The following is a 24,696-nucleotide window of genomic DNA, read 5'->3' as shown; positions in this document are numbered from 1 at the left end:
CCCTTTTCTTTTTCTGCTCACATTTGACCCCGAGGGTGGGGAAACCCTAGGGATGGTATGCCAGGTGAGCCTTCTCCGTGATGTGGCATTTGAGAAGTTACATCCCCAGGGAGAAGGTGCTTCTCTCATTCCAAGGAATGTTTATGAGCTGATTCCTCTCTCATTACCAGTATTGTACTGTTCGTGGCATCCTGCTAAGCAGCAAATTTATCTCCTCGGGAGAGAGGATGTAGCTAAGGCCATGCTCTTGGCTGCTCACTCATTAAATTTCTGTTCTTAAAAAAGGAGAAGGGCCTTGTATTTCTGTTCTGTAGAGAAGCCCTGTGTTGCACTGAGGCTGAAGGCACTTGGGGACTACACTTAATTACATGGGACGTAAGAATGTGGAGCTACCACCAAAAAAGAAAGACAGAAAGGAAAGAAAGAAGGAAGGAAGGGAGGGGGGAAGGAAGGAAGGAAGGAAGTCCCAGTCCAATGAATCCCATCTTCCATGGCATACATAACATTTCTTTAGGGAGAAAATGCTATATATGAGGCACTCAGGAAACTTGCTAGCCATCTTCTGTGTAATGATCAAACTTGTCCAAAATTCTTTAGTAAGGTAATGCTGTCCCAGTGATTTTATCTCATAACTGCTATTCTAGTCCAAGAGACAAGTATATCGTGTTTAGAGGAAATTTAGAGAATATTTTTAGGTTTTTAAGAAGCATGTCCTGAACAGTCATAAACAGATTTAAGATATCACCCCCCCCACCCCCCCCCCCCCCCCCACACACACATCTCTGTCTTTGAGCTGCAAAGAAACCAAACTCAAGGCAATCTGTTTCCTGGGCATTGAGACTGTCAAAGTGAACCCTTGGATGGTCTAGAGACATTGTAAGCATGGGACTCATTTTACAAGGCTACATATTTAGTTACTGCTTTTCTCTTTAATTAATAATAATGCCATCAATCAAGCATAAAATTTGATTCTATTAGCGTTGCTCCATAACGCCTTTACATTTCCTGTTTACGTTTTTTTCCCAGCCTCATATGAGCAGATATACCCAAGCTGGGTCTACAGAATGTGTTTCTCAATAAAAGTGACAAATCAAACATCCAGATAATTTCAAGTAACTGGATGTTAGGCATTATGGAAACAAGACAGAAGAACGATCACTCACATTGTGGTTGGTGGCGTTGTGCTTTTTTTCTTATTTCACTTTTTACATGGTTGTTCTGTGAGCCACAGCTATACCCAAACCCAGTGGCATATATTGGTAAATTGCATCGATTGCCTACATTCAGAAGAGAAACTCTTCTATTAACAAATGAACTCATCATTAGGCTATTCAGATGGTCTAAAATCGATAACTACAGAATTGGTTAAATCAATTCATGAGACATACACTCAGAGCACTTGCCCAAATATAAAAAAATGAATTGCCTAATTACAGCCTTTAAATAGATTTCACAGGAATGAGTAAAGCAGAAAGAGGCATAATACGCTTCCAGGCTGGGGTTTCAGTTAGCAGCACGCACACACAGCCAGCATGGCAGATGAAGAGGTGAAAATGTCACTCAACATTTCTGCCAGAATTTCTGACTTTTCATCATCCAGGTGCTACCATCTTTAGGAAAATACCACCACCCACTGTGTTTATCTCTCCACATGGGTGCCTGGAAGGTGTGCGGGCATGTCCTATATTTGATCCTTGAACCAGTAGGAAGCAAAAACATGTTCCTTAACCTTAGAACACTGGGTTTCCCACCTTTGAGTTCAATTCATTTTTTCTGTGCATTACTGTACAATAGGCCTATGCCAGACATAATGGAGGCAGGAGTAGGGTGTTAACAGGCAGAGATTGGGGGAAACTTGTTCTAGCTGGAGGGCATCGTGCCTTGCCCCTATAGTCACTCAATAAGTATTGACTAGGGAAATGACTCAGGGATGATTTGGAGTCTGAGAGGCCCAGCACTGTGCCCTAGCTATGAAACAGTATCAGAGGATCCTAGGCTCCATAGGGAGAAAAAGAAAGGCCTCCCCAGGAAGAGGTGAGCTCCAGGCCCACGTGAATCTTGATCCTTCTTCCAAATGAATGTGAGGCTTTTTGTTCCACATGCCAAAGAAGAAAGAGTCCAGAGCCAACTCGGCAGGGTGAATTTCTCATTGCTTTGTGGGTGCTTTCCCCACTCTCCCTACATCTCCTGCCTAACGTGACCGTTATTACCTCTCACCCAGACTATGACCACTACCTCCTCACTGGTCCATCTGGTCTCCATATTCTACCCCAATTTATGCTCTGCTGCAAGATGAATCTTCCCAAGGCTCCACTTGGATCATAGCATTCTCTTTCTCAGACTGTTTAATGACTCCCCATTGCCCAAGCACCAATGTCACCCACCCTACCATTCCAGACCCTTCCATGGCCAGCTGAAGAGCCATCTCCTAGCAGGTCCTACTTGTCCCTGCATGTGTATCCCACTAGCATGGGCACAAATAGGAGTTTTTCAAGTGTCTGGCCTGAAGAAGACATGATAACAGTATTCAGAGGCACATGTATTCTTTTAAGGCCTGCTCCCTTCAGACTCTTCTACAAGATCCATTTGCCAGGTGATGATTTCCTTTAAAATTAAACTTTTGGTTTATCATAACTTAATGAAAGATGTACTGTCTTTGATGAAGAAAAATGTTTCACCTACAAGAGGCAGCTGTTGATACTAATCATTCTTCTCTAAGTGGAGTAAACATGGAGACAACAGACAGTGTCTCCGTATTGGCTTGAGGTATTTATCTTCCCCCGTTAGAAAGGCCAATGTTTGTGCACTTGAAAATTCAATTTTCCTTCCCCTTGACCCTGGTGCTAGGGGGATCCCAGCTACAGGATGACAAGTGTCCTTTGGTGGGAGTTAATCAACACCAAATGGAGGCTCTCCCCCACCTTGTCTAACCAGAAAAATGGGAAGATTATTATTCCTAGCACATAGTAGGTCCTTAATGATGTAGGCATTCCAAAATCTAAATGGATTTAGCAAATACGGATTGATAACTCCCTGCATTAGTGTGGTAAATTTGTTACAATTCATGAAAGAATGTTTTCATGATTGTACTACTAACTATAGTCCATTGTTTACAATAGGGCTCACCATGTTGTACAGTCCTGTTTGTTTTTTCTAAATTTTTATTCTAGTAACATATGCAACAACCTAAAATTAGCAAAGAGCAAGCTTTAGCAAGTTTGTAAATTTTAGTCTAATGGTCCTATGACTTTGGGGAGGATGAGTTAGGTGATCTCATACATTTTGGTAAAGCGTGCTTCTTTTATCTTCCTATCCCCTTGTATTTTGAATGATTAATCTCAGAATAGTAGCTAATCTTTAATTTGGATAGCTGTTCTGGGACCTACACAGTTTATGCTCTTTGATCTTGATAAATACATAGAAAAAATAATATGGCTGCTTAACAATAAGATTCTGTTTTCCATGCAGAACTGCAGCCAATGCCATTGGTGTCTGCAGCCTGGCTGGTGGCTTTTCTAGCAGATGGCAGATATTTGGGGGGAAGGCAGGGGTGGGCAGAGTCAAGCAGGCTTGGAACACAAACCAAAGTCCCAGTACATTTTTCAAAGCCAGCATATAAATTTCACAATTCTGCCTTTTCAGTTTGGCATAGTTTTTTATCACCCAGCCTTTATTGGAAATGTTCATATTGCTCTAGGTACATCCTAGAACCTTGATTCAACTCCAGACTCGGGAGCTTCCAATCGATTTAGGTGCACTAGCTGCATTTCCCAGGATACCTGCTAAGGACTCCATGAGCGTATCTCCCAGCTCCAACCATGGATTGGGACCCAAAACAAGGTGATGGAGAGGCCTTAGAGAAAGGACAGGCATGAACCAAACAGAGAGTGGTGCTTAATTTCCAGTCTCTACTTAGGGATCTCCAGCTTTCCAGAAGTGCCTGCCACAGATATGTGCTGCATGCTGTGTGTGGACTGAAAGACCATGGATATCCCTGGCACACTAGAGAGTTATGTATCCTGAAATGCCGGACCTTACCCATTGTTGTTTCTGCTTGGGTCTTGGGGCAAGCAACACACCCTCACTGGTATCTCATTTAAGGTTGTTGTGAGCAAAGTGCCAAGGTAAACAAAATAGCCTTGACTTTGCAACTGAAAGGCTCCCAGACAGAGAATTCATAAATTGTAGCGGATATCAGCCAGGAGTTGGTCATTAGCTGCAACAAGCACAACAAGCTTCTATGCATCTCGGTGTGTTCAAGGCATGCTATTATTGGATATTATGAGTCACAATATCTGGTCCTAAAAGTAGAAGACCTAATTACAATGAAAAAATTCAGCATGTGGGTTTCTAAACGGTCACAGACTTGCCTTGAGCACATTAAAAATCACATCATACAAGCCTTAAGCAGTTTCTTATTAATCTAGTCTCTCTGCTAATACAGCCAAATGGGAAAAACAATCTTGGGAATACGAAGGCCAATGTTATTCTATTAACCTTATATGTTATCCTATTTACTCTCCTGTCTTTAATGAATAAATGAAAATGTCCTCTCATTCTTTAATTGCTGGCGAGTTTGAGGATGACAACGTGTGGATTTTAGATAGCGACATTCTGCCGCTTTAACGGCCCCGACTCTGTCATTTTGTGGGGGATTTCAATGCAAGGCATTGACAGATAAAATGTTTGCATTAAAAGACTCTATCAAAGTTATTTTGCACCTGGTTTCATCCTAATCCATCTGCTGTTTTTATAGCTCTGACAGGCTGACCTCTCTCGCTGTATGTGCTGTATTGATGTCATTACGGAAGAGGCCTTCCCCTGATAACAAAGTAAATGGAAATGTAGAGAAACCTTGGGGAGGTAACAACTTGTTCAGCATGATGAGGGAGAACTGTGGCTAAAAAATAGGAACACTTACAGCAGGGGAGAGTATCTGTTATCACTACAGTATATCGACTCCAAAAGAGCTGGCTGTTAGCAGGAGTAAAATATATTGCGTCTTTTTCATTAGCAAACTTTAAACATAAAAGCAGGATTTAATTTACCTTGGCCACTACGTTTTGAAACTTCTATGTGCATCACAGGATAAAGAATGTATCCCAAAGCTGCCAGAATGTTCAGATTTGCTGCTACCAAGTAATTAATTTCACTTGGAATTAGCAAATAACAACCTAGCCAGTGCATGTGCCCAACTACAACAAAAACAATAATAATAAAAACAACAACAAAAACAAACAAAAAACATGGATGAAGTATTAAACTGAAATTAAGAACATGGATTAAAAGCATGCTGTTTTGTGTGTGCAGTAATTAGAGCTCTGCAGACAAAAACTAAATTTAAAAAGTGGAATAGAGGAACTAAGAAAACTTTTTTTTTCCTGTAAATGCTATGCTTTTTAATATGCTGCAGGTGCAGCTCTGCTACTTAGTATCTCCGTGCCTCTGGTTGAAACGTCCACACATCTCCAGCAATGTGCTTTGAATTAAATGCAAATTTCAAAGTGTATCAGGGTATTCCTTAGGCAGAAAACCAAAGAAGAGAGGGTTAAATAGAATTGGGTACACTGGACCGTCTTACACCAATGTATCCAGACACAACTCATTAGAACAGCTTTGTGCTCAAAGCACATTAGGTTGCTCAGCTCTGCTTTGAAAACACCAAAATCCGTCCATGGTTTATCCAGAGTCCTTTAGCTGACTCTGATCACTAATTAAACATTTCCAGGCATAGTACCCATTTTCCGAACTTCTGAGCTAAAAGAAATCATCTGAGGTTTCAATCTAACTCACGAAAGTAAGAAGATGGTATTAATATTAAAATGCCCTAAAGGCAATTTCTACCAAAACCTATTTCATTTATGGTGTTCATACTTCTCGGGCCTGCTGCTTCTAATGCCAACCCAAGAAGAATGGAGCATGACAGAGACATGCCCAGATCTAACCCGGCTTCAGAATCCAGGCATGGCAGGCCAACCTGGCCCTGGAGTAGAACAGACTACACATTGACTATTGCATAAATCAAACATCATGATATCATTCAGCAATTTGTGCTGGAAGGAATTTTGGGGATTGGCCACCATATTCTCAAAGCCTTTGGAGTCGGTCAAGTTGCAGATAACTTAAAACTTTAAAGGCAGCAATTTTAATAAACCTGTCAATACTGTTTCTTGGTTATAAAAAAACAGTTGAGACTGATTAGGCTGCTTATATTGAAAAAGAAGCACAAGGTCTATATCTTTAGATCTTTTTTTGAACTGCAAGTATAGCATCAATAACTGCTTCTCAGCTGTAAATAAAAATTGATTCCAGGTTTAACCCCTCATTTTCAGGGGTTCCTTTAATCCTGAGAAACAGGAAAAGAAAACTGTGACCAAAAGGAAAACCAAAGGCTCAGTGGTATGAGGTGGGGGATGCAGAGAACACAGCACATACCCCTTCCCAAGAAATGTCCATCTAAGTGGACCGTGCCACTCCCTGGCCAAACCCCAGTGTACTCATCTCAGCTCCACTGACTGGCTTGAAAATGGCAATTCAATAATGTGGAAATCTAGGGTTGGGTTTTATATCTATGAGGCCAACAGTTGAAGGCAAAAAGTGAAAATGTGGTCAACTGAGTGATGGACTTCATGTAGTCCCCCAATCCCAACCCTGTGGGTGACAGCCAACTTAAAAAAGAGAACAGATCACAACATGCTATGTTCATGCAGATGCTATTTCAATTCAAACCCTGTGCTGCAACATCAAAGTGTCCAAGCCAACTCCAAGTGGTGCTTTCTTTCCCATTCCAGGGGCGCTCCTGAGACAGAACTAAGGTGAATAGAGTGTCACAGCAGATCCTTTAAGCCTTTCTCCAGGGCTGAGTGAGAGCCCAGAAAAGAGAAGGTAAGAACTGCAATCAAAAGGTCTGACTCAACTCTCCACCCACACTAGTCCTTTGTAGGACATCTCTTTCAGTGACATGTAATTAATGTCATTTTCCTGGATCCTTGGTGCAGAGTCATTGGAGATCTGGCCTTTGTTCGTGGGACCTTGGGTTTAATCTTTGCCAGGGCTCAGAGGGTAGGAAAGGCTGTTCATATCCAATAAATGTCTTTGGGGACCAGATAGGGCACTCAATCCCGTTCCGAGTAGATCCCTTTGGATGCCAAAGTCAAAGGCAATATCACCTATTTACCCTTATATTCCAAAGAGGGGCCTCCATTCAATGCTTATAAGAATGACAAGGAAGGGTAACCACCTACTTGTGTAGTGCTTATGGTTTTCAATGAATTTTCTTGTACATGACCTTTATTTGACCTCCACAATAAGCCTTCAAACTAGGCAAGACTGGTTTATCTTAGTTTATTAAAGACGAGAGACTTGACACTTTGAGACCCTGACTTGCCCAAGCTCTATCACATATCTCCCATCTGATAGAGCTGGGATTCTAGCCCAGGCTTCTTGAATACAGATGTCAAGAAAGGGGGAAGCGAGTGCATCTAACATCTCAAAGAATGTGAAGCTTTTAGCTTGTTGCTATTAGTAGTAATGGCAATGAGAATGACCACTGAATGAGGTGAGCACTTACATTACATTCTTGCATTTAATCCCTGAATCCTCAATACAAGCCAATGAGGCAGGTGCAATTGTTACCTCCATTTTATTGACACTTGGCTCTTCTGCCCAAGGTGACCCAGCTTGCTTGCAAGTAGCAGAGTCACAGGATTCAAACCCATGCCTGTCTGTCTACACACCTGTACTCTCACCTGTTCTCCCACAATGCCTTAGAATCCAGCTTAGATATCCCTGCTTCCTAAACAATCTCAAGTGTGAAAACGGAATGAATGCAATGGGGAAAGTGGAGAGAACATACAGACCTTTAAAAAATATTTTCAGGGTAAAAATCCCTGTCATTTCTTCATCGAAACAATGTGCATATGTGATGGTATATCTATGACTTTCAAGTGTTAAATCTTGAGTTAAAAATGTCTTCTTATAGCCCTACTATCCTGTGGTTGACAATCTGGCATCTTTGGTGTGCTACACAATTCTCCCATTCCAGCCTCATGCTTCTTTTCCCCATTTACAGGAATAATACTTAGCATTTGAACACATTCCAATTGCTCTATTGATGTTAGCACATGTGACCTCCAGTCCTGATCAGCCTGGTTAATACAGCTGCAGAAGTTGGTAGCCATTGGGCTGGTTTATAAGACTTGACTCTGAAATGCCCAACCAGAAACAGGCGTATCATGATCTTGTATTTCATTTTCATATGTGCATTTCAAATGCTTTCTTTTGGTTTTCTTTATATTCCAGACCACTATATATGGTCTTAGGAGTTTTCTGGCAAACATCATGATTGCACTCATTCAACTTCGACAATCTGAGTTACCTTGGGTTGAGTCTGAGTGCAACGATAATGGGCGAGATGATTTGGGGATGTTTCCTAGAAAGCAGGTGGCTTTTTTTAGGGAACTGAGGCTATGAATGCAGAATGTATCCACTGGGTTCTATGAAAATTTCTAAACAGACATGTAGACTGCCCCCCTCAGCATATAATGTAATGGACCAATACATTTGTTTGTATGTTTTCCCCCAATCATCCTGCAAAGAATAGAATGATTCTGCAATCCTGTTGTTCAGACAGGAAGTCCCAAACTAATTCACAGGTTCAAATGAGACGACTGTCCAACTCATTGCCTGAAAGAGAGCAAAGGGTTCTCCATAAGCGGGAGTCTCAGTGCTCCTCCTTCTGATGTTGCTGAAGGTATGATTGTCCCCATTATAAGCTGAGGGAATGGCACCATATCATCTACATGGGCCTCCATTATCTCATCTGAAAAATAAAATTATTTTGTTGGTTCCTTTAAAGGTTAAACATAGAATTACCACTCCTTGGTATCTATCCAAGAGGATCTGAAATTGGTGTTCAATAAAAACTTGTACGCACATGTCCATAGCAGCACTAGTCACAAGAGCCAAAAGGTGGAAACAACCCAAATGCCCATCAATGGATGGTTGTATAAACAAAATGTGGTCTATCCATACAATGGAAACTTATTCAGTCAAAAAAAACAAAAGTATTAATACATGTGACAATGTGGATGAACCTTGAACACATCCTGTTGAGTGAAATAAGCCAGATACAAAAGGACAGATATTGTATGATTCCACTTATATGAAACATCCAGAATAGGCAAGTCCACAAAGATAGAAAGTGAAATTGGTTGCCAGGTGAGGGGGGAAGGGGCGAATTGGGGTAGTAAAAATATTCTGAATTAGATAATCATTGCACAGCCAGATCAGTGTACTAAATGCCACTGACTCAAACACTTTAAAATGGTTAAAATATTAAATTTTATGCTTTGTGAATTCTCCCACAATATAAAAGAAAGAATTATTTCAAGCCAGACATCTTTGAAAAAGAAAATTGCTGTTATGGCTGCTTTGGCAATTGCATGGGCATTCTTTTTTGGTCTTTAGCCTTCCGGGCCCTTCCACTATCCCTCAAACTCTATAAGCAGGGTTCCTTTGCAAATGTTTATAACCTTGCACTCATTTCCTGGACAGAGCTATGGAGAGTAAGTTGTCATTTTGCCTTACCCTAGATCCACCAGTTCAACCCTCCTAGAAACTTAGAAGTGAGAACCTAAGCCTTGTTGAGGGGGCATGACTGTTCTAAGGGCAGCGAGCTATGGCATGCTATGGGAAGGGGCCAGCTCACCAACCTTAGTGATCCAAGAGTCTCAGCACTTACACAGAATCATCACTGTCATCCTAAAACCCCAGATGGTTGGGCCTGACAGATCCAATGTGACTTGATAAGGTAAATACAGAAAGTAACAACTTTATAAGCTAAAAAGCAGATTGTATTTATGCAATCACATAGAGAGGAAGTCAATGTGCAAAATCTGCTTTCACTCATTGTTGATTACTGCTTTAAACAGCTCCATGAAAAAGTCATGCTGCATCTGTTAAAATCAACGATCTAAGGTTTTTTTGTTTGTTTTTTATTTTGTTTTTTACAAATATGATGGTCATGTCATTGGCATATTAAATGAAGAAAGTAGGAATGGCAGAGCCATTGGAAATTAAGTGTGCATTTTACATTTGGCAGGAAGCCTGTGACTCAAGTAAGAGGGAGCTTGCACTCAGTAAATGTACTACAAGCTGCTCTGAAACAATTGTAAAATTGGCTTAGGCCAGTACGCTGAACTCTGTACTCACTCTGTGCTCATTATTAATAAGCACCGAAGTTGCAAAGATGCAATTTTCACATGTTATAAAAAATTCAACTAGAATAAAATGGAGGAAGTAAAGGAAAGTTTAAGCCACATAAAATTGAAGATGTTTAAGATTTCAAAATTACAGCAGGTGTAGGAGTTCTAGTGTAGTCAACACGTGTATGAGAATGGGGTAGAGTTTTTGTTAAGCTTTTCTTTGCAGGCTCCTTGTAAATTATTTGGTGAGTGTTGAATGTTATTATTTGTTGACTATCTTGAAATACCAGTGCATAAGCATTCCTTAAAACAGCCTGTTCTCACTTTTGTAACTTAGCAGACTTCACCATTGGGAAAACCTGATCTGGTATTGGCTTAAAACAAAGGCAATATTTTTAGATTCCTTACATTGTTTTGAGATTTTGAGCACATTCTAGAAAGACCCCACATGCGAGACCATTCTCTCTCACAAAGAAAATGTGCAAGCATCATGAACACCACAACCTACATTGCCATCCTCATGATTTTTTACAAATCAAGAAGTCAGTCTCACTGGAAATGCTGAAAATGCTCAGTCCTGCCATTTTGTTTGGTGTAAGTATTGCAAATTTTTATAGTGCAAAAGGGAAGACAGCAACGGCTGCAGCAAGTTTTTGCCAAATGCCTTTTGCTGGAAGGTTCACAGAAGCTGGAAAATGTTGGGGATTTCTCGTCAGCTGGGCTCAAAAGTGGTGCGTCCGAGAAAGGTGACTGGAGCAGTTGCATTTACACCTGAATTAATGATTGTGGGCTTTAACCCTCACACTAGAGTTACTAAAGCAAAGTTACACCTCACCTAAGACAATATTTAGTGCAAGAGAGGGAAAACAATCATTATTGCACATTGATGACCGAGATGCGGTGAGGCAAGTGGGGAGAGGTTGGAGGAGGTGAAAGCAGTTTTAAAGAGCTGAGACTCTCCTTACTGTAGCTTTGATGAAAGTGTGAGGTGATTCAACCTGTCCCAGAACAATATGCCTATCTTTGCTTCTTTCCCTCTCCGTGAAGCCCAGAGATGAAGCAGGGGGTAGGCTTTTGGATGCCTAGACCATTCTAGTTGCTTTTGCTCCCTCCCTTTTTGCCCCAGACCAAACCCTAAGCAGATCCTACCTGGTAGAGTTCAGTGGCAGTGCACTGGGTGGTTAAGGTCTTCACAGGTTCAAGGTCATCTTCATCACTGCTTAGCTTCAGGTCGTCTTCAAGCATCCTACAAAAAAAAAAAAAAAAACAGAGTGGTATGTGAGTTGGAAAGTGTCTTCTCTAAATCATCCTCAGATCCATCTTGCAATAAGGATAAAATATTGGAGCTACAATCTGACAGCTATGATTTTGCCAAAGGTGCAGCGGGAACAAAGATTCTTTCAGCTAATTAGATATTGGAGGTCTTATATTTATGTCATACTTCAAATGCATCTTCCCTCTCTCCCTTCCTCTAAATCAAGGGTGGGAGGCGTGAGGTCTATTTCAACATCTTCAGAGATGACTGGAGTCTGTATGTTTTTACTACTAAAAGTACAATAAATGTACTGATCAATCACTGCATAGGTGGGATGCGGCACTGCATCTCTACAGGACAAGATGCTCGGAATCTCCCATGAGATAAGAGGGGCAAGATAGCAGCCCCTAGCTCCAGAGGCTGTTGTTTAAGCCTGCTTGGGCTCGCTGGATGGCAGAAGCAAAATGCCCATGAATTTCCACTGCCTTTCGTTGTCCTCTGCTGCTGGGCAGCTCTGTGGTCACAAACTATCTGGAGGAGAAATGGCTAGTCATTAACCTTTTGATATATCACCAATCTCTTCCTGTAAAATTTGATCTAAGAGATGTAAACCCATGATGGGGAAAAGAAATCTTTCTCTCCTCAGGCAAGGTAACTGAAAAATATGAGTGGTCTGAATTTTGGTGATGAACTGGCACTTTCAAAATTGTTTATCGAGCAGACTGAGCCTTTTGTTTCTACAGGGATATTCATTCCACTGCTGCCCCCTCTACCTCCAAGTTTGAGTTATGGCATGGAGGGTGACATATTATCTGAAGATTCTGGTTACACAGCCTTCAAAGACCAATTGGTGTTCCTATCTTCATTAATTATGACTTTAGACCCGGTTGCCAGGCTTCAAGAGGGGGCAGGCCCACCCTTTCTGGACCAATTGTCATTTCCCCAGCTCTCTCTGTCTTGCTTCTAGGCTCAGCCTCAGGCTCAAGTCCCAGGCTGGAAGCCCCTTTCTCAACTCTGGAAATCTTTTTTTTTCCTCCACTGCTCAGGCAGGTGCCACCTCTTCCACAAAAGCTTTCTAGAATCCCCATCTCCGAAAGAATACCTTATCCCTCTGCCCATCCACCAGCTCCTTCTTTACGGCTGGATTAAAACATTGCTTTCCACTGAGATACTTTCTATGAGTCTCCTTCCCACGTAGCCAGGGGTTGCCAATTATTCACCTCAGTGATCTTCTCAGCATCTTCCTAGGGATGATACAGTCCACCAACTTCATTTGGCAGACACGGAAAGAAAGGTTCCGAGAGGTGAAATGCTTTGCTCAGGGTCACACCGCTGGTTAGTGCTAGAGCCAGTTCTAAAACTCCAGTGAGCTTTTTGGCTGTATCCTGTCTTCTCCCACAAAGGGAAGCAGGAAGGGAAATCGCAGCTTCTAATTTGATAAATAGATAAACTGTTGCTCTAGAGACTAGATTCAAGTGTTAGGGAAAGATTCAGGTCAGAGAGACTACCCCAAAACTCTCCAACTCACACAACTCCCCACTTTCATGCTCAGTCACTTAAGACCAGACTGTGTTCACTGAGGTCTGAAAACTGAAGACTGATATAAAGTGTGATGGGTGGGAAGGGCAACTGCTAGAGTTGGTTTCAGGTAAATCTGATCTGTGGGATTTATGACTGGCTGTCCTTCAAGAGACTCATGGATGTTTAGAAGATCTTAGAGAAGGAGAAGAAATGTATCTTGGCATTCCTTTTGCAGTTGCAGGCTTATGACTTTGAACAAATAATCCTTTACAGCACCTTATAGTAAATGACAACTTTCATTCTTGTAAGCTACAGAACTCATATATTGAAAAATTACCTCAGGCTTGTCATTAAAAGGTTTCATTTTCGATAGAGATATGCATAGAGATATAGATACAGATATAGATAGTTATAGATATATCCCCGAATACATGTAGGAAATATCTAGTTGTTCATTCAAATCTAAGTGTTTAGCAAAACAACTGACACCTAATTCCTAGCCTTTAGAGGGTCCCTTATCTGTGTTAGGGAAAGTGCTAAGTATTTGACCAGCAACACATAAGTTGGTTCTTGCAGAGACCCTAGGAAGGTGGCACTGTCATTAGCCCACTTTGCAGATGGGAACTCTGAGGCTTGGAGAGGTTAAGGAATTTTCTCATGATCATGCAGCTAGCAAATGACAGAGGCATACTTTGAACTCAGACCACTGGTTTCAGCTATTACTTCAGGATATAATGGTTTCCTAGAGGGTAGAACTTATAAAGGATGGTAGATTAAATAAAAATCATCAGCAACAACAACAACAAAACAAACTGAATCCAAAACCCATATTAACAGCATCCTGTAAGGCCAGAAAGAGCAGAAGTGCTAAAAAAACAAAACAAAACCACAGGGGCATGTCAAAGGGACTTGGAAATCAACTGGAAAGAGTCCCCAATGAGCAAAGCTGGGACAATTTGAGAAACAAACTATACCATTTTGCATTCCAACTAGCAATGTATAATGCAGTATTTGATTACAACCAAAGTTAACAAATAAATACCTGTGGTGGTTTGAAACTGTATGCACCAAAGAAAAGCATTTTCTTAAAGCTAATCCATCCCTGTGAATGTGGACCCATTGTTAAGTGGGACCTTTTGATGAGGCTACTTCAGTTAAGGTGTTGCCCACCTCATTCAGGATGGGCCTTAATGCTCTTACTGGAGTCCTTTATAAGACAGTGAAATTCAGACAAAGAGAGAGAAAGCCATGGAAGCCAGAAGCTGAAAGCCACGAAACCCAGAAGAGAAGGGAGAGAGCAGCAGATGCTGCTGTGTGCCTTGCCATGTGACAGAGGAGCTGAGGATCGCTGGCAGCCAGTCTTTGGGAAGAAAGCATCACCTGATGATGCCTTGATTTGGACATTGTCATGGCCTCAAACTGTAAGCTAATAAATTCCTATTGCTTAAGCCAACCCATTTCATGGTATCTGCTTTCAGCAGCCTGGGAAACTAAAACAACACCCCTGAGTCAACACTGATATCAATGAATGAATGAATACATACATAAATGGGGGAGAAGGGGCAAGCATTTCCCACAGAAGAATTACAAATTATTTATGTAGATACTTCCCCTTCCAGGAAGTGGAGCTTAATCTCCCTCTCCTCCCCCCAACAAGACACAAACTACACACACTCCTTGAGGTTGGGTCAGACTTAGTGGCTTGTTTCCACAGGGAAAGGAAAGATAGTAACTTCATTACTAAAGTAGATAACACCTTAACCAAGCAATAAAGGTTAACATCACCAGTAATAAGTCATGTTGATTTCACCTACCCCTTGACTGGCTGCAATGAATGGGGCCCTTTGCTTCCACATTCCTTCCCAAAGCCCACAGCTCCAGACACTCAGATGGAGGTCTAGTCTTTAAAATACCAGAACAAGATTCTCAAGATTGCAAAAAACCATGTATGACTGAGACAGAGAAGACAAAGGAACATGGCAACCAGCTGTGATGGAGAATTCCAGAACAGAAAAAGAACATTTGTGGAAAAACTGGTGAAACACAAATAAAGTTTAGAGTTTAGTTAACAACGGCATATGAATGTTGGTTTCTTAGTTTTGGCAAAGGTACCGTGGTTGTGTAAGATGTTAAAAATTGGGGCAACTGGGTAAAGGGTATATATGGGAATGCTCTGTACTATCTGCAACTTTCCTGTAAATCAAAAATTATTCCAAAAAGAAAATTGTATTAAGGAAAACATATTAACACGGAGTCAAGAGATTGGGTTTCATCTACTGGCTCTGCTCATCATAAACTTAGAGAAGCCACTGACCCTTTCTGAGCCCTTCATCTGTTAAAAGGGATAACAATGAAGCTCCTTTGTAAGACCGTGATGGTGAGGGTAACCTGAGCTAACTGAGGCCAAGGGACTTTAGGAAAGCACTAAATTACTGCAAGGTATCATTATTTAGCATTGGAAATTTTATCATCTTGATTAGCAATAATGACGATCATACCGTGAACAGGTAATCCCAAGTGGAAATCATGGTGAGCCTTTGCTTCTCTCACTTTAATTTGCTCAGCAATCTGGAGGTAAGCCTCTCATGGCATCCCCAGGCAGGGGAGATAAGATGGATCTGGAAGTGGGTCTGGGGTCTTCAGGCTACTCTCCTGGTACAATTAGCAGATCCTGAGTCAGAGCCCAGAGTCGAGAAGTCAGCCATTATCTATTGCCAATTAATTCTATATGACTTCACCATGGGAGTAAAATGCCCTCCAATGAACAATTCTAGAAATAGGCAGCCAACTTACATAGCAATTGGTATTAAACAAAACCCCCCCCCCCCCCATGCAAGAAGCTTGGTATGGATTTGTTTGTTAATAAAGGCCTGTTTCATGTATATATTCAAGTCCTGGTAAACACAGTTCAGGAAAGTAACCAGGAAGGCAAATGACCATTATCTCTGGGGATGTTAGGCATTCATTTCATTCCCCTCCTTCCCTGACCTATTAAGCTTTATTATTGAATATACATGTATACTTGTTTGCATTTTCATCCATAGATAATGCTGAACATTACTCTAGGGAAAGCATAGGATTATGAAAGATTTTGGATTTAATTATTATAGCAGCGCCATTCATACCCATTGCAGTTAAGGTTGTCTCAGCAGAAGAGTGGTAATTTCCTTTCATGAAGTTATAATTCCATGGACAAATTCATTGCACACTATATATTTCAACATAGGAAAAAATCATGTTCCTCTACATGTGTGACTGTCTGTCCAACCTTAAAACAAAAAGGAATTGTTCCTTAACTTTTCGAGGAGATGAAAACAGAATAAAGAAATAGACCTCACTGTGGTTGCAGATGTTTGCTCAGGATCTAGCAGTTCTATTATTATTATGACTAATTCTTTTTATAGTATTAAGAAGTAGAAAAGCCCATATATCTGTGTCAACAACCAACTCCTTGCTCTGAGGAGATGATCCTATAAAAGCCCCAATAATGAAATTCGGTGCTGATGAGATGAAATGGACCACAAGCAGACTGAGGCAGCAGTGGGAAGAGGAGGGAAAGCTACATTCAGGACCTTCTCTGTACCCAACTCCCTGGACCTCAAGTTGAACCTGATGGTCTCAGAGGGCTCTTTTCACTGTGACATTCTAGGACACTGTGATGTGACACACCCCATATGAGCTGCAACCATAAATTTCTAAGACTACTCTTGAGTGAGGAAAAAAACAGAGGGCTTGACACATTATTCCAGAAAGTTCTATGGAGAAGAAACCCTTAGTTGAGGCATAGTGGACTACGAGCAATGGCTAAAGAGCTAGAGAGACCTGAGTTCAAATACAGGATTTTCTACTAATGGGCTGTGCTCTCTTGATCCAGTTAATGAAACTCTGCCTCTCAATTTTCTCATATATTAACATGGGAATAATAATAGCTACTTGGCAGAATATTTGTTAGGATTAGTAAGAAAAGTTTATACAAATTGCCTAACAGTCAATATCATTTTCATCTTGATTATTATTGTTCTTGTTAATATTATTATTGCCTGAGAAATGGTGCGATAGAGATTAGAATGGGAAATGGTACTTGCCATAGGTTCAAGGAAGCTTTGGTGGTGACCCAGAGATTAGCTTGGGTAACAACGAGCATCATTGGTAGCCTTTGACCAGATGAGGAGAGGGTCAAAGACCCTTAGGTAGTTTGGAAAGTGTCAGGGCTTGGATTTACTTTTCTAGAAATGTCCTAGACCCATCATGGCTGCTTTTGGATTTCTGAGATCCTCCCAGAGTGCTTAAGAGCCCCCTGGGGATTTGAAAGCCAGTTCCAAGAGGAAACTCTTGGTCAATTCCAAATAAAATGTTAAAAAAACAAAAACAAAACACAAGTGGCTCTGAGGTCTCAATCCTTATGCCAATGGAGCTACCTGCAGACATAAAGACGTGGGCCAAGGATGGCTCTCACTGGAAGTTGTGCTTGCCTGGAGCACCCTGATTTGGGGCCTGTCACTCTCAGGAGGGGGTTCCAATGCACACCTGGTCTCTCACCTTTGTATGTAAGACTGCGTTGTGCAGGCTGTTAGTTAATCCAGAATTTTTGCTCAGATGCTACATTCAGGACCTGGGAGATTTTCAGGGCTTGCTAGCCTACACAGTGCCTTTTGGCGATTACAAAATGGCACCCATCTGGGCAACAGCCCCTCAAGTGTACAACTTGACACTGGCTGGATTTCAGCTTCCACTCACCTGTGCCAGGTGTCTATGAAGATATCTGCAATGTTGTTGACCAGTATTCAGATGTACCCTCCCTGGATCTTAGAGTTGGAAGCATCTTTCAGTGCCATCTATTTCAACATGTCACCCAGTGGAGATATCTGCAACATTCCCAACATATGGCCATGTAGCCTTTGTCTGATGGGTAGCAGGGAATACCCTTCGATTGTTTGGTAGCTTTAATTGTTAGGAAGCTCTGTCAGGTAAGAGTTGTCAGGTGCTTTCCTGTAGCTTCCACCTGGTTGCCTGAGCCTTGATCGCTCTAGTCTACACTGGGGAGACTGGACTTGGAATGGTGTTGGAGATAGAACCAGTGCTTCTACCTTCCTTGTGCAGGGGAAGGGGGAGGCTGCTTCACTCAGGGTTTAGGCTTTCAACAAAAATGAGGAATGCTATCCTCAGGCCCAGCTGTTTGGGGGTCTTCTGTGGACTAGCTTTAATTATCATCACCCTCCTGAGTACCCAGAGCTGACAGCATTCAGAGTGAGCTTCTGGTGACTCCAAATGAATAATACAGTTGACCTGGTTTGGGCAGGTCATGAGATTCGAGGGGATGCCTGAGGACTCATGCCTTCTCATCAGGCAGAGTCTAACTGTAGATCCTTTTCTAGAATATTAGCCTACCTTACTGACTCCTTAAATGGCACTTCGCCTTCATAAAGTAGGCTGGGAGGAATGAAACATGACTGTTTTAGAATTATTCAGGGAATTATATATTTTCCTAGCCAGTGCTTTGGAGCCTCTGCAGCCTTGAATCATTTGGTGGTAGTAAGGCAGGGAAGAGGTGCTAATATTTTTCAAAGCATTCATTCTGTTTCCCTGAGGCAAAGGTGCTCAAGCTTTTTCACAAGAGGAGCTGCACTTAATTTTCCCCAGGCTTTTTACTTAAAAGTTGCTGATTCAGTAACACCTCACTGGGAATACCTGGAAAATCCCACTTGAGGGCTATGACAATGACATCCAGTTTGCAGATGTATACTATATTCTCTAGGGATAAATCAAGATCCATTATGTAGGGTTCCCTGGCCCAGTGCCACACTTTGGGCCGCAGCATGGGTCTAAACTAGCTTGTGCATCCTGCCATGGGCCTGTGGGCCAGAGAAGGAAGGTCTTTTGTAGCGAATGGCCTTCTAGAGGGTTCAGAAAACAGGCATCTCATGAGATTACTTTGGTTCCTTAGCTTGAGAACTGGGAGTTACCTTAGGGACTATCTAGTTCAGGCGTTGGCAAACTACGGCTCTCAGTCCAAATTCAGGCCTCCCCCTGTTATTGTACTGTCCATGAGTTAAGAATGGTTTTGATATTTCTTAATGGTTCAAAAAATCAAGAGAAGAACAATATGTCATGATATGTGAAAATGATACAAAATTCAAATTTCATTGTCCATAAACAAAGTTTTGTTGGAACATAGCCATACCCACTCATATTCAATATTGTCTAGGGCTGCTTTTCACAATGGCTGAGTTGACTTCTTGCAACAGGGACCATATGACCCACAAACCCTAAAATATCCACTATTGGGTCCTTTACAAAAGAAATTGACTGACTCCTGCTTCAGGCCAATGGTTCCCAAACTGTCATTAGTTCAAGAATCCACTCCCCAACCAAATGGACTCTTACAAGGGACCCAAATATAAAACAAACTACAGCAGAGCTGCTTTGACAGCAGGCAAATCGGGAGACCTTCAGAAAACCTCAGGGATTGGAGGAACATACTTTGAAAAGAGGACACCAAGTCAAATCTCCTTCTTTTGTGCAGGTAAGTGGCACCATAGAAATTGCAGATTTAGTCAGAGAACCTGTGCTTAAGTTACTTAATCTCTCCAAACTGCATTATGTCTCTGTACAACAAGAGTAAAAATAATATCTATCTCAGAGATTCACGAAATGCTGAATAGTCTTGTCAGAGTGCTAAGTACAAAAAAAAGGTAGTAGTGGGGGAAAAACAAGAGTAATTGTCTTTTTACTATATATATATATATATATATATATATATATACTGTATATATGAATTTACATGAACATTGCATATATAAGCCAAAGCTAATAGTGTGAGTCTTGACGTATATGACTATTGACTTGTATCAAACTGTCACTTCTTCCACCTTGGACTTCCCCAGAATTGATCACATAAATTCAGCACAATACCTATTTCCTGCTCTATGGTCATTATTTTGAATTTGTTTTTCATTTTCTTGGTATATTTCTCTGGATTTTGTAGTTTTCTCCTGTGAGAATGAGATTAAGTTTAGCTTTCACACAGGACAGGTGTGCCTAGCAGGGTGGGGCCGTTGAGGAATTGGTAGAAGGTTAAAAAGACAAACTGTAAGCCACAGTCAGTCCCCCTGCTTATCCGCCCACTAGCCACAGTCAGTCCCCCTGCTTATCCGCCCACTATCTACTATCCTTGCAGGGTGGAGCCTCGGAATAGAGGTTCTCAAAATAGCCTCATAACTTGTTACCAAACTAGCCCAGACTGGCTCTAAAGAGGCCTGGGCATAACCATTATAGTCAGGGGTGGGATTTGTTCCAAGGTTCCTAATGTTGCCAATTTGCGCTGGAAAGGTATTTCAAATGTTTCCAATTTGGGCAGGCTGCATGTTTCCAATTTGGGCGGGCTAGTTAGGCTTGTCGAATAGAATGTAACCTCTGGAGTATCCAGCCAATGGAGAAACAGGGGAGGGACCTGCGGTTAGGTTTAGGAAATAAATACTGCTGAATCTATTGTTCTGCGCGCCAACCTTCCACATTTGGTTGGGCGCCCGTTCTTGCAAGACCGTGAACAAATTCTTTTCTTCTCCACAATCAGGTGAGTGTTTGTTCCTTTTTAGGAACAGTGCTTGTTTTTCATACTCCCAACGTGGGAAGTCAAGCCATCATGGAAATGACAGACTGCCTAATTGAATTCAGATGGCTTTTAAGGATATGCTACACACAACAAAACACTCTTGTATCAGTTTTTTCAGGGGTTGTGTGTATGTGAAAACATCTAAGAGTGGATTTCCCCAGAGAAGACCATAACCCAGTGCACCAACTTGGTCCTGAAAACAAATGTTGGGATAAGTCCAAAGGGAAAAAGAAAATCTTTTGTCTCGCAAACAATCCAAAGCATGGCTCTTGAGAGCTGATGTTCCACTCTTCGGTAGGACTGTACAAGTCATCTTGAAAGGATTTCCTCTGAGACATACCAGGCAAAATGGAAAGTCAACCAAGTGGAGTAACAGGGTGCCACTGAAGACCATTTCCTGAGACTGGTGCGTGTGGCTGAGATAACACTGCAGCAGTTAGGAACACAGACTTTGGAGTCATGCCATGCTGATTTTGAACCCCAGCTCTACAACTTATGAGGCGTGGACTTGGCCAAGTTACTTAACCTAGCATAGCTCTAGTTTTCTAATAAGTAAAATGAGACCAACAATAGGACCTATTTCAGAGGGTTGGTGTAGGGAATAAATGAAATTAAGTGGGTAAAATGCTTGGGAATCCCTCAGTAATTATTATCACTATCACTGCTACTTGCCACCACTGTGCCTGGCCCTGTGGAAGCAAATATGAGTAAGCCATGATCCCTTCCCCTAATAACCTTGCAGTTTAGCAAGGGCAAAGGCTATGAAAACAAATAATGACTAATGATGGAGCAATATTATGCATTCAGTGTTAGAGGCATGCAAAGGGGCTAAAAGAAGGAATGTCAAGGTGTACCTGGGCAGTCTCAGGAAGGCTACCGAGAAGCAGTGGCGTTTGAGCAAGGCCTTGAAGGCAGAGTGGACTGCTAGGGGAGAAAGAAGGGGAAGAACAGCCTGGGGAGAGCAAATAGACATATAAAAAGCCTTGAGTCTTTATACCTAGAGAGGTAGGTTGGAGTGGGACTGGGACAATGGATCTGGACAACAACGGAGCTGAACAACCAAAATTTTATGTGGGAAGCAGGGCATGGCAAATCAGAAGGAGTATTCTCTAGATGCAAAGAATATAGAAACCAGTTAGACCATGCTTGCCTTAGTAGTCCAGGTAACAGAGGGTTGGTGGTCTGGGCCAGGGCATGGGCAGCAAGGATGGGGAAGAGAAGAGACCGGAATCCAGCGATATTTCAGAATTAGCATCAATTGCATTTGGCCACTGCTGACCCTGCTATCCAAGGTCTTCTTTAGCCACTCAGGGGGCAATGAATGTACCTCAGGAGTTGCACCCAACTCCCACACCAGGCTGCCTCTCTATATTGATGCATGTCACTTCATTCTCACAAGGCTCAGACACTTGTGCTAAGACATTTGCCACCAGGCCAAAGGAGTGTGTCTCCAGACAGACCCGATCCTCTCCACTGCCGATAGATGAGGAAAAGCAGTTTTCTTGCAAAGAAACTGTTTGGGGATTGTTCCTTTCAGCCTTCCCTCAGCTTCTTAGAGCAACCACAGCTGATTAGCGAGAAGAAACCCCTGTGGTTAACGCTGATGTACCTCACAATCACAGAGGGTACTTCATTACTCATCTCTCCAGATCAGCTCCTAATTGTTAAAGGATTAAGTAAAGAACTCCTTTATCGAGCTGGTCCATTAATCTCCAGCTAAGGAAACTCTTCAAAACAACTGGAATATTAAGTTGCTGTTAAGTGCACTACAACTCGGGCCTGCTCGGGCCTGCTGACAGCCATTGTGCTTTGCATTAAACTCAATGGGGGCCAGAACCGGCTCTCAGCTATAGCTGAGGCATTGCAAATTCCCAGGCTCTGATAGCAGAGCACTTTAGTTTGGAGTGCTTTAAACTGTTACTCAAACCCATTTCTGGAGAAAGGTTGTCAAGAAGGGCTGTTTGCCGGAATTGACACAGCAGATAGGATTTCCTTTATGCTGATGCATAAAGAACTCACGTTTTATTTCAGATTGTTTAAGCAAAATATTCAAACTTGACAATGTAGGCCCAATGAAAATGTTGCCTGCAATGTTGCGCACTTGTTTATGAAAATCCCACCTGATTTCTAGGTTCGTCTCTTTCTGCTGCATCCAAATGACTCCCCATGCTTTCGCTGAGCGTATAGAAGGAGGCAGACTATCTTACAGCGCACGCTGAGAGCCTTTCAACCCTATAAACTCCTCGAGCTGGAAGGACCTCCTTTAGCATATGTAGCCCAGGACCCTGGCAAGCATTCCAGCAGGGGAGCACAGCTACCACCTGTCAAGCATACACATACAAGAAAGAGCAAGGCTGAGGCCAAGGCCTGACTGATTCAACCAGTAAAGCTATGGCAATCTACTTTTAGATTCAGACATATTATTACTTACATAATGAAATAAAGGAAGATTCTTCAAAGGTGCCAGTTCCCTGTGATCCTTGTCCCCACACACGAAAAAAGCATGGCACTGAAACAAAACAGGCCCGGTGACTGCAGAGTGAATTGTAGGCTACTCTGTTGCTGAGGAGCCTTTACTCGACTGCAGCATAGCGGTTTTATGTTCTTCTTTTCTCTTCTAAGGGGGTGGGACAGAAAGCCCCGGACCTCGTCAGAACCTGGGAGGCAGTGAGAAACTGTCTCATGACAGCCTCCCAGAGAAGGTAGGGAAGTGAGTGGGAGATAGCCTTGAAGTACGCCTCAAGATCCTCCCTTCCTCTCATGTTCCAGAAGGATCACAAGGTGTTCCGCCAAGATTCAGATTAGCTGTGGTTCAAGTCTCTGCCTACGTGGAGAGCCATTCCCCTATACCACCAAGACATCACCAGTCCGCTGATCATATTCATTTATTAATGTCATATTTGAAATGTGCAGCCCACATTTAAGTTCTAACAAAGGCTAGGAATATCATCACTACCTCCAGAACAGCTAATGGTCTTGTTGCTGTGGTAGACGTGGTGGATGGGAGCTAAGCTAGCCATAGCTTGTGGTGTGACACCCCCTCGAGTCAAGGACACACGTCTGCAAGAATGAGCCCATGTTCCAAGTTCTGGGAGACCAGCAGCTTTTCTCTTTGCAAAGCCAACTGAGCTGCCTGTGGCTACTGAGCCCAGTGAAGGGCTCAGTGTAGGACTGAGACTGCTCTGCAGTCAGATAGGCCCGAGTCAAAACCCTCACTGGCTGTGTCACCTTGGATCAAATCCCTTCAGCTTCCAAGTGCCTCTTTCCTCATCTGTGAAATGGCGATTATAATAGCACCACCTAATAGGATTGCTGTGATTATTAAATGAGATAAACCACTTTAAGTCCCTAACACATGGGAAATCCCTGATCTTTATCCTCCGTTGTGATTATCAGCTTAAGATAGTTCAGCCTGGATGATCCTGAACATATCAAATTGTGTTTTATTTGGAAACAAGGAAAACCAGAGAAATGTGATCTCATGTTAAAGCAAAAATTAAGGGAAGGAAAAGAACCGTCCCTTTGCTACATAGGGCTTCTGCATGCCAGAGACAGAGGCAGATTTCTTTTTTTTTTTAGGACAAAGATAGTTTTGATTAATATTATTTTATCAACTTTTTCAAATCTGGAAATTCAAATCTGCATAAAATGCATCAGAACTGTATATCATGAAATATTAATCTAACAGATTCCAGGAGTGCAAAAACAGTTTAATATTGAGAAATTTATTAGTATAATAAATCACACCATCAGTAAATAAAATGTTAAAAACCGTATGATCACCTCACTAGTTGCCAAGAATATATCTGATAACATTTCATATGCATTCCTGATCCAAATTGTTTAGGTAGAGCACAACAATTCCTTTCTGGAAAAAAGATATATTAACTCCAAACTGCCAAACTAAATGTATATGTTAGTAGGCAGGAAGGTTAGATCGATTGTTAAACATACACTTTAACACAAAAATGGAACTACAGAGGACTGTGTGTCAAGTGTTTTTAAAAATCTGTATTAATGTTGATTCATTGGGTTGACAGAAGGAACACAAACAGACTAATATCATCCAGTGACAACATTTGTTCTGATAATTGCTCCAATTT

The 24,696-nt window shown here is 41.9% G+C and overlaps 1 protein-coding gene across 9 annotated transcripts in view; it reads right to left on the bottom strand.

Annotated features, from left to right (window-relative positions):
• AFF2 (AF4/FMR2 family member 2) overlaps positions 1-24,696 on the bottom strand; it is a 531,893-nt gene that overhangs the window by 87,822 nt on the left and 419,375 nt on the right. For all 9 annotated transcript variants that reach the window (XR_005214493.1, XM_037821151.1, XM_037821156.1 and 6 more), the window contains one exon: positions 11,355-11,451. Coding sequence is in view for 8 of the 9 variants with exons in the window: in XM_037821151.1 (XP_037677079.1) it covers positions 11,355-11,451 (97 nt within the window). In the remaining variant the exon portion in view is untranslated. The remainder of the gene's footprint in view (positions 1-11,354; positions 11,452-24,696) is intronic.

Source organism: Choloepus didactylus, chromosome X, assembly GCF_015220235.1.
Source record: "Choloepus didactylus isolate mChoDid1 chromosome X, mChoDid1.pri, whole genome shotgun sequence".
In the NCBI taxonomy this organism is placed as follows: Eukaryota; Metazoa; Chordata; class Mammalia; order Pilosa; family Megalonychidae; genus Choloepus; species Choloepus didactylus.
Note: the sequence above shows the minus strand (reverse complement) of the source record. Positions and strands in the feature narration are given on the sequence as shown.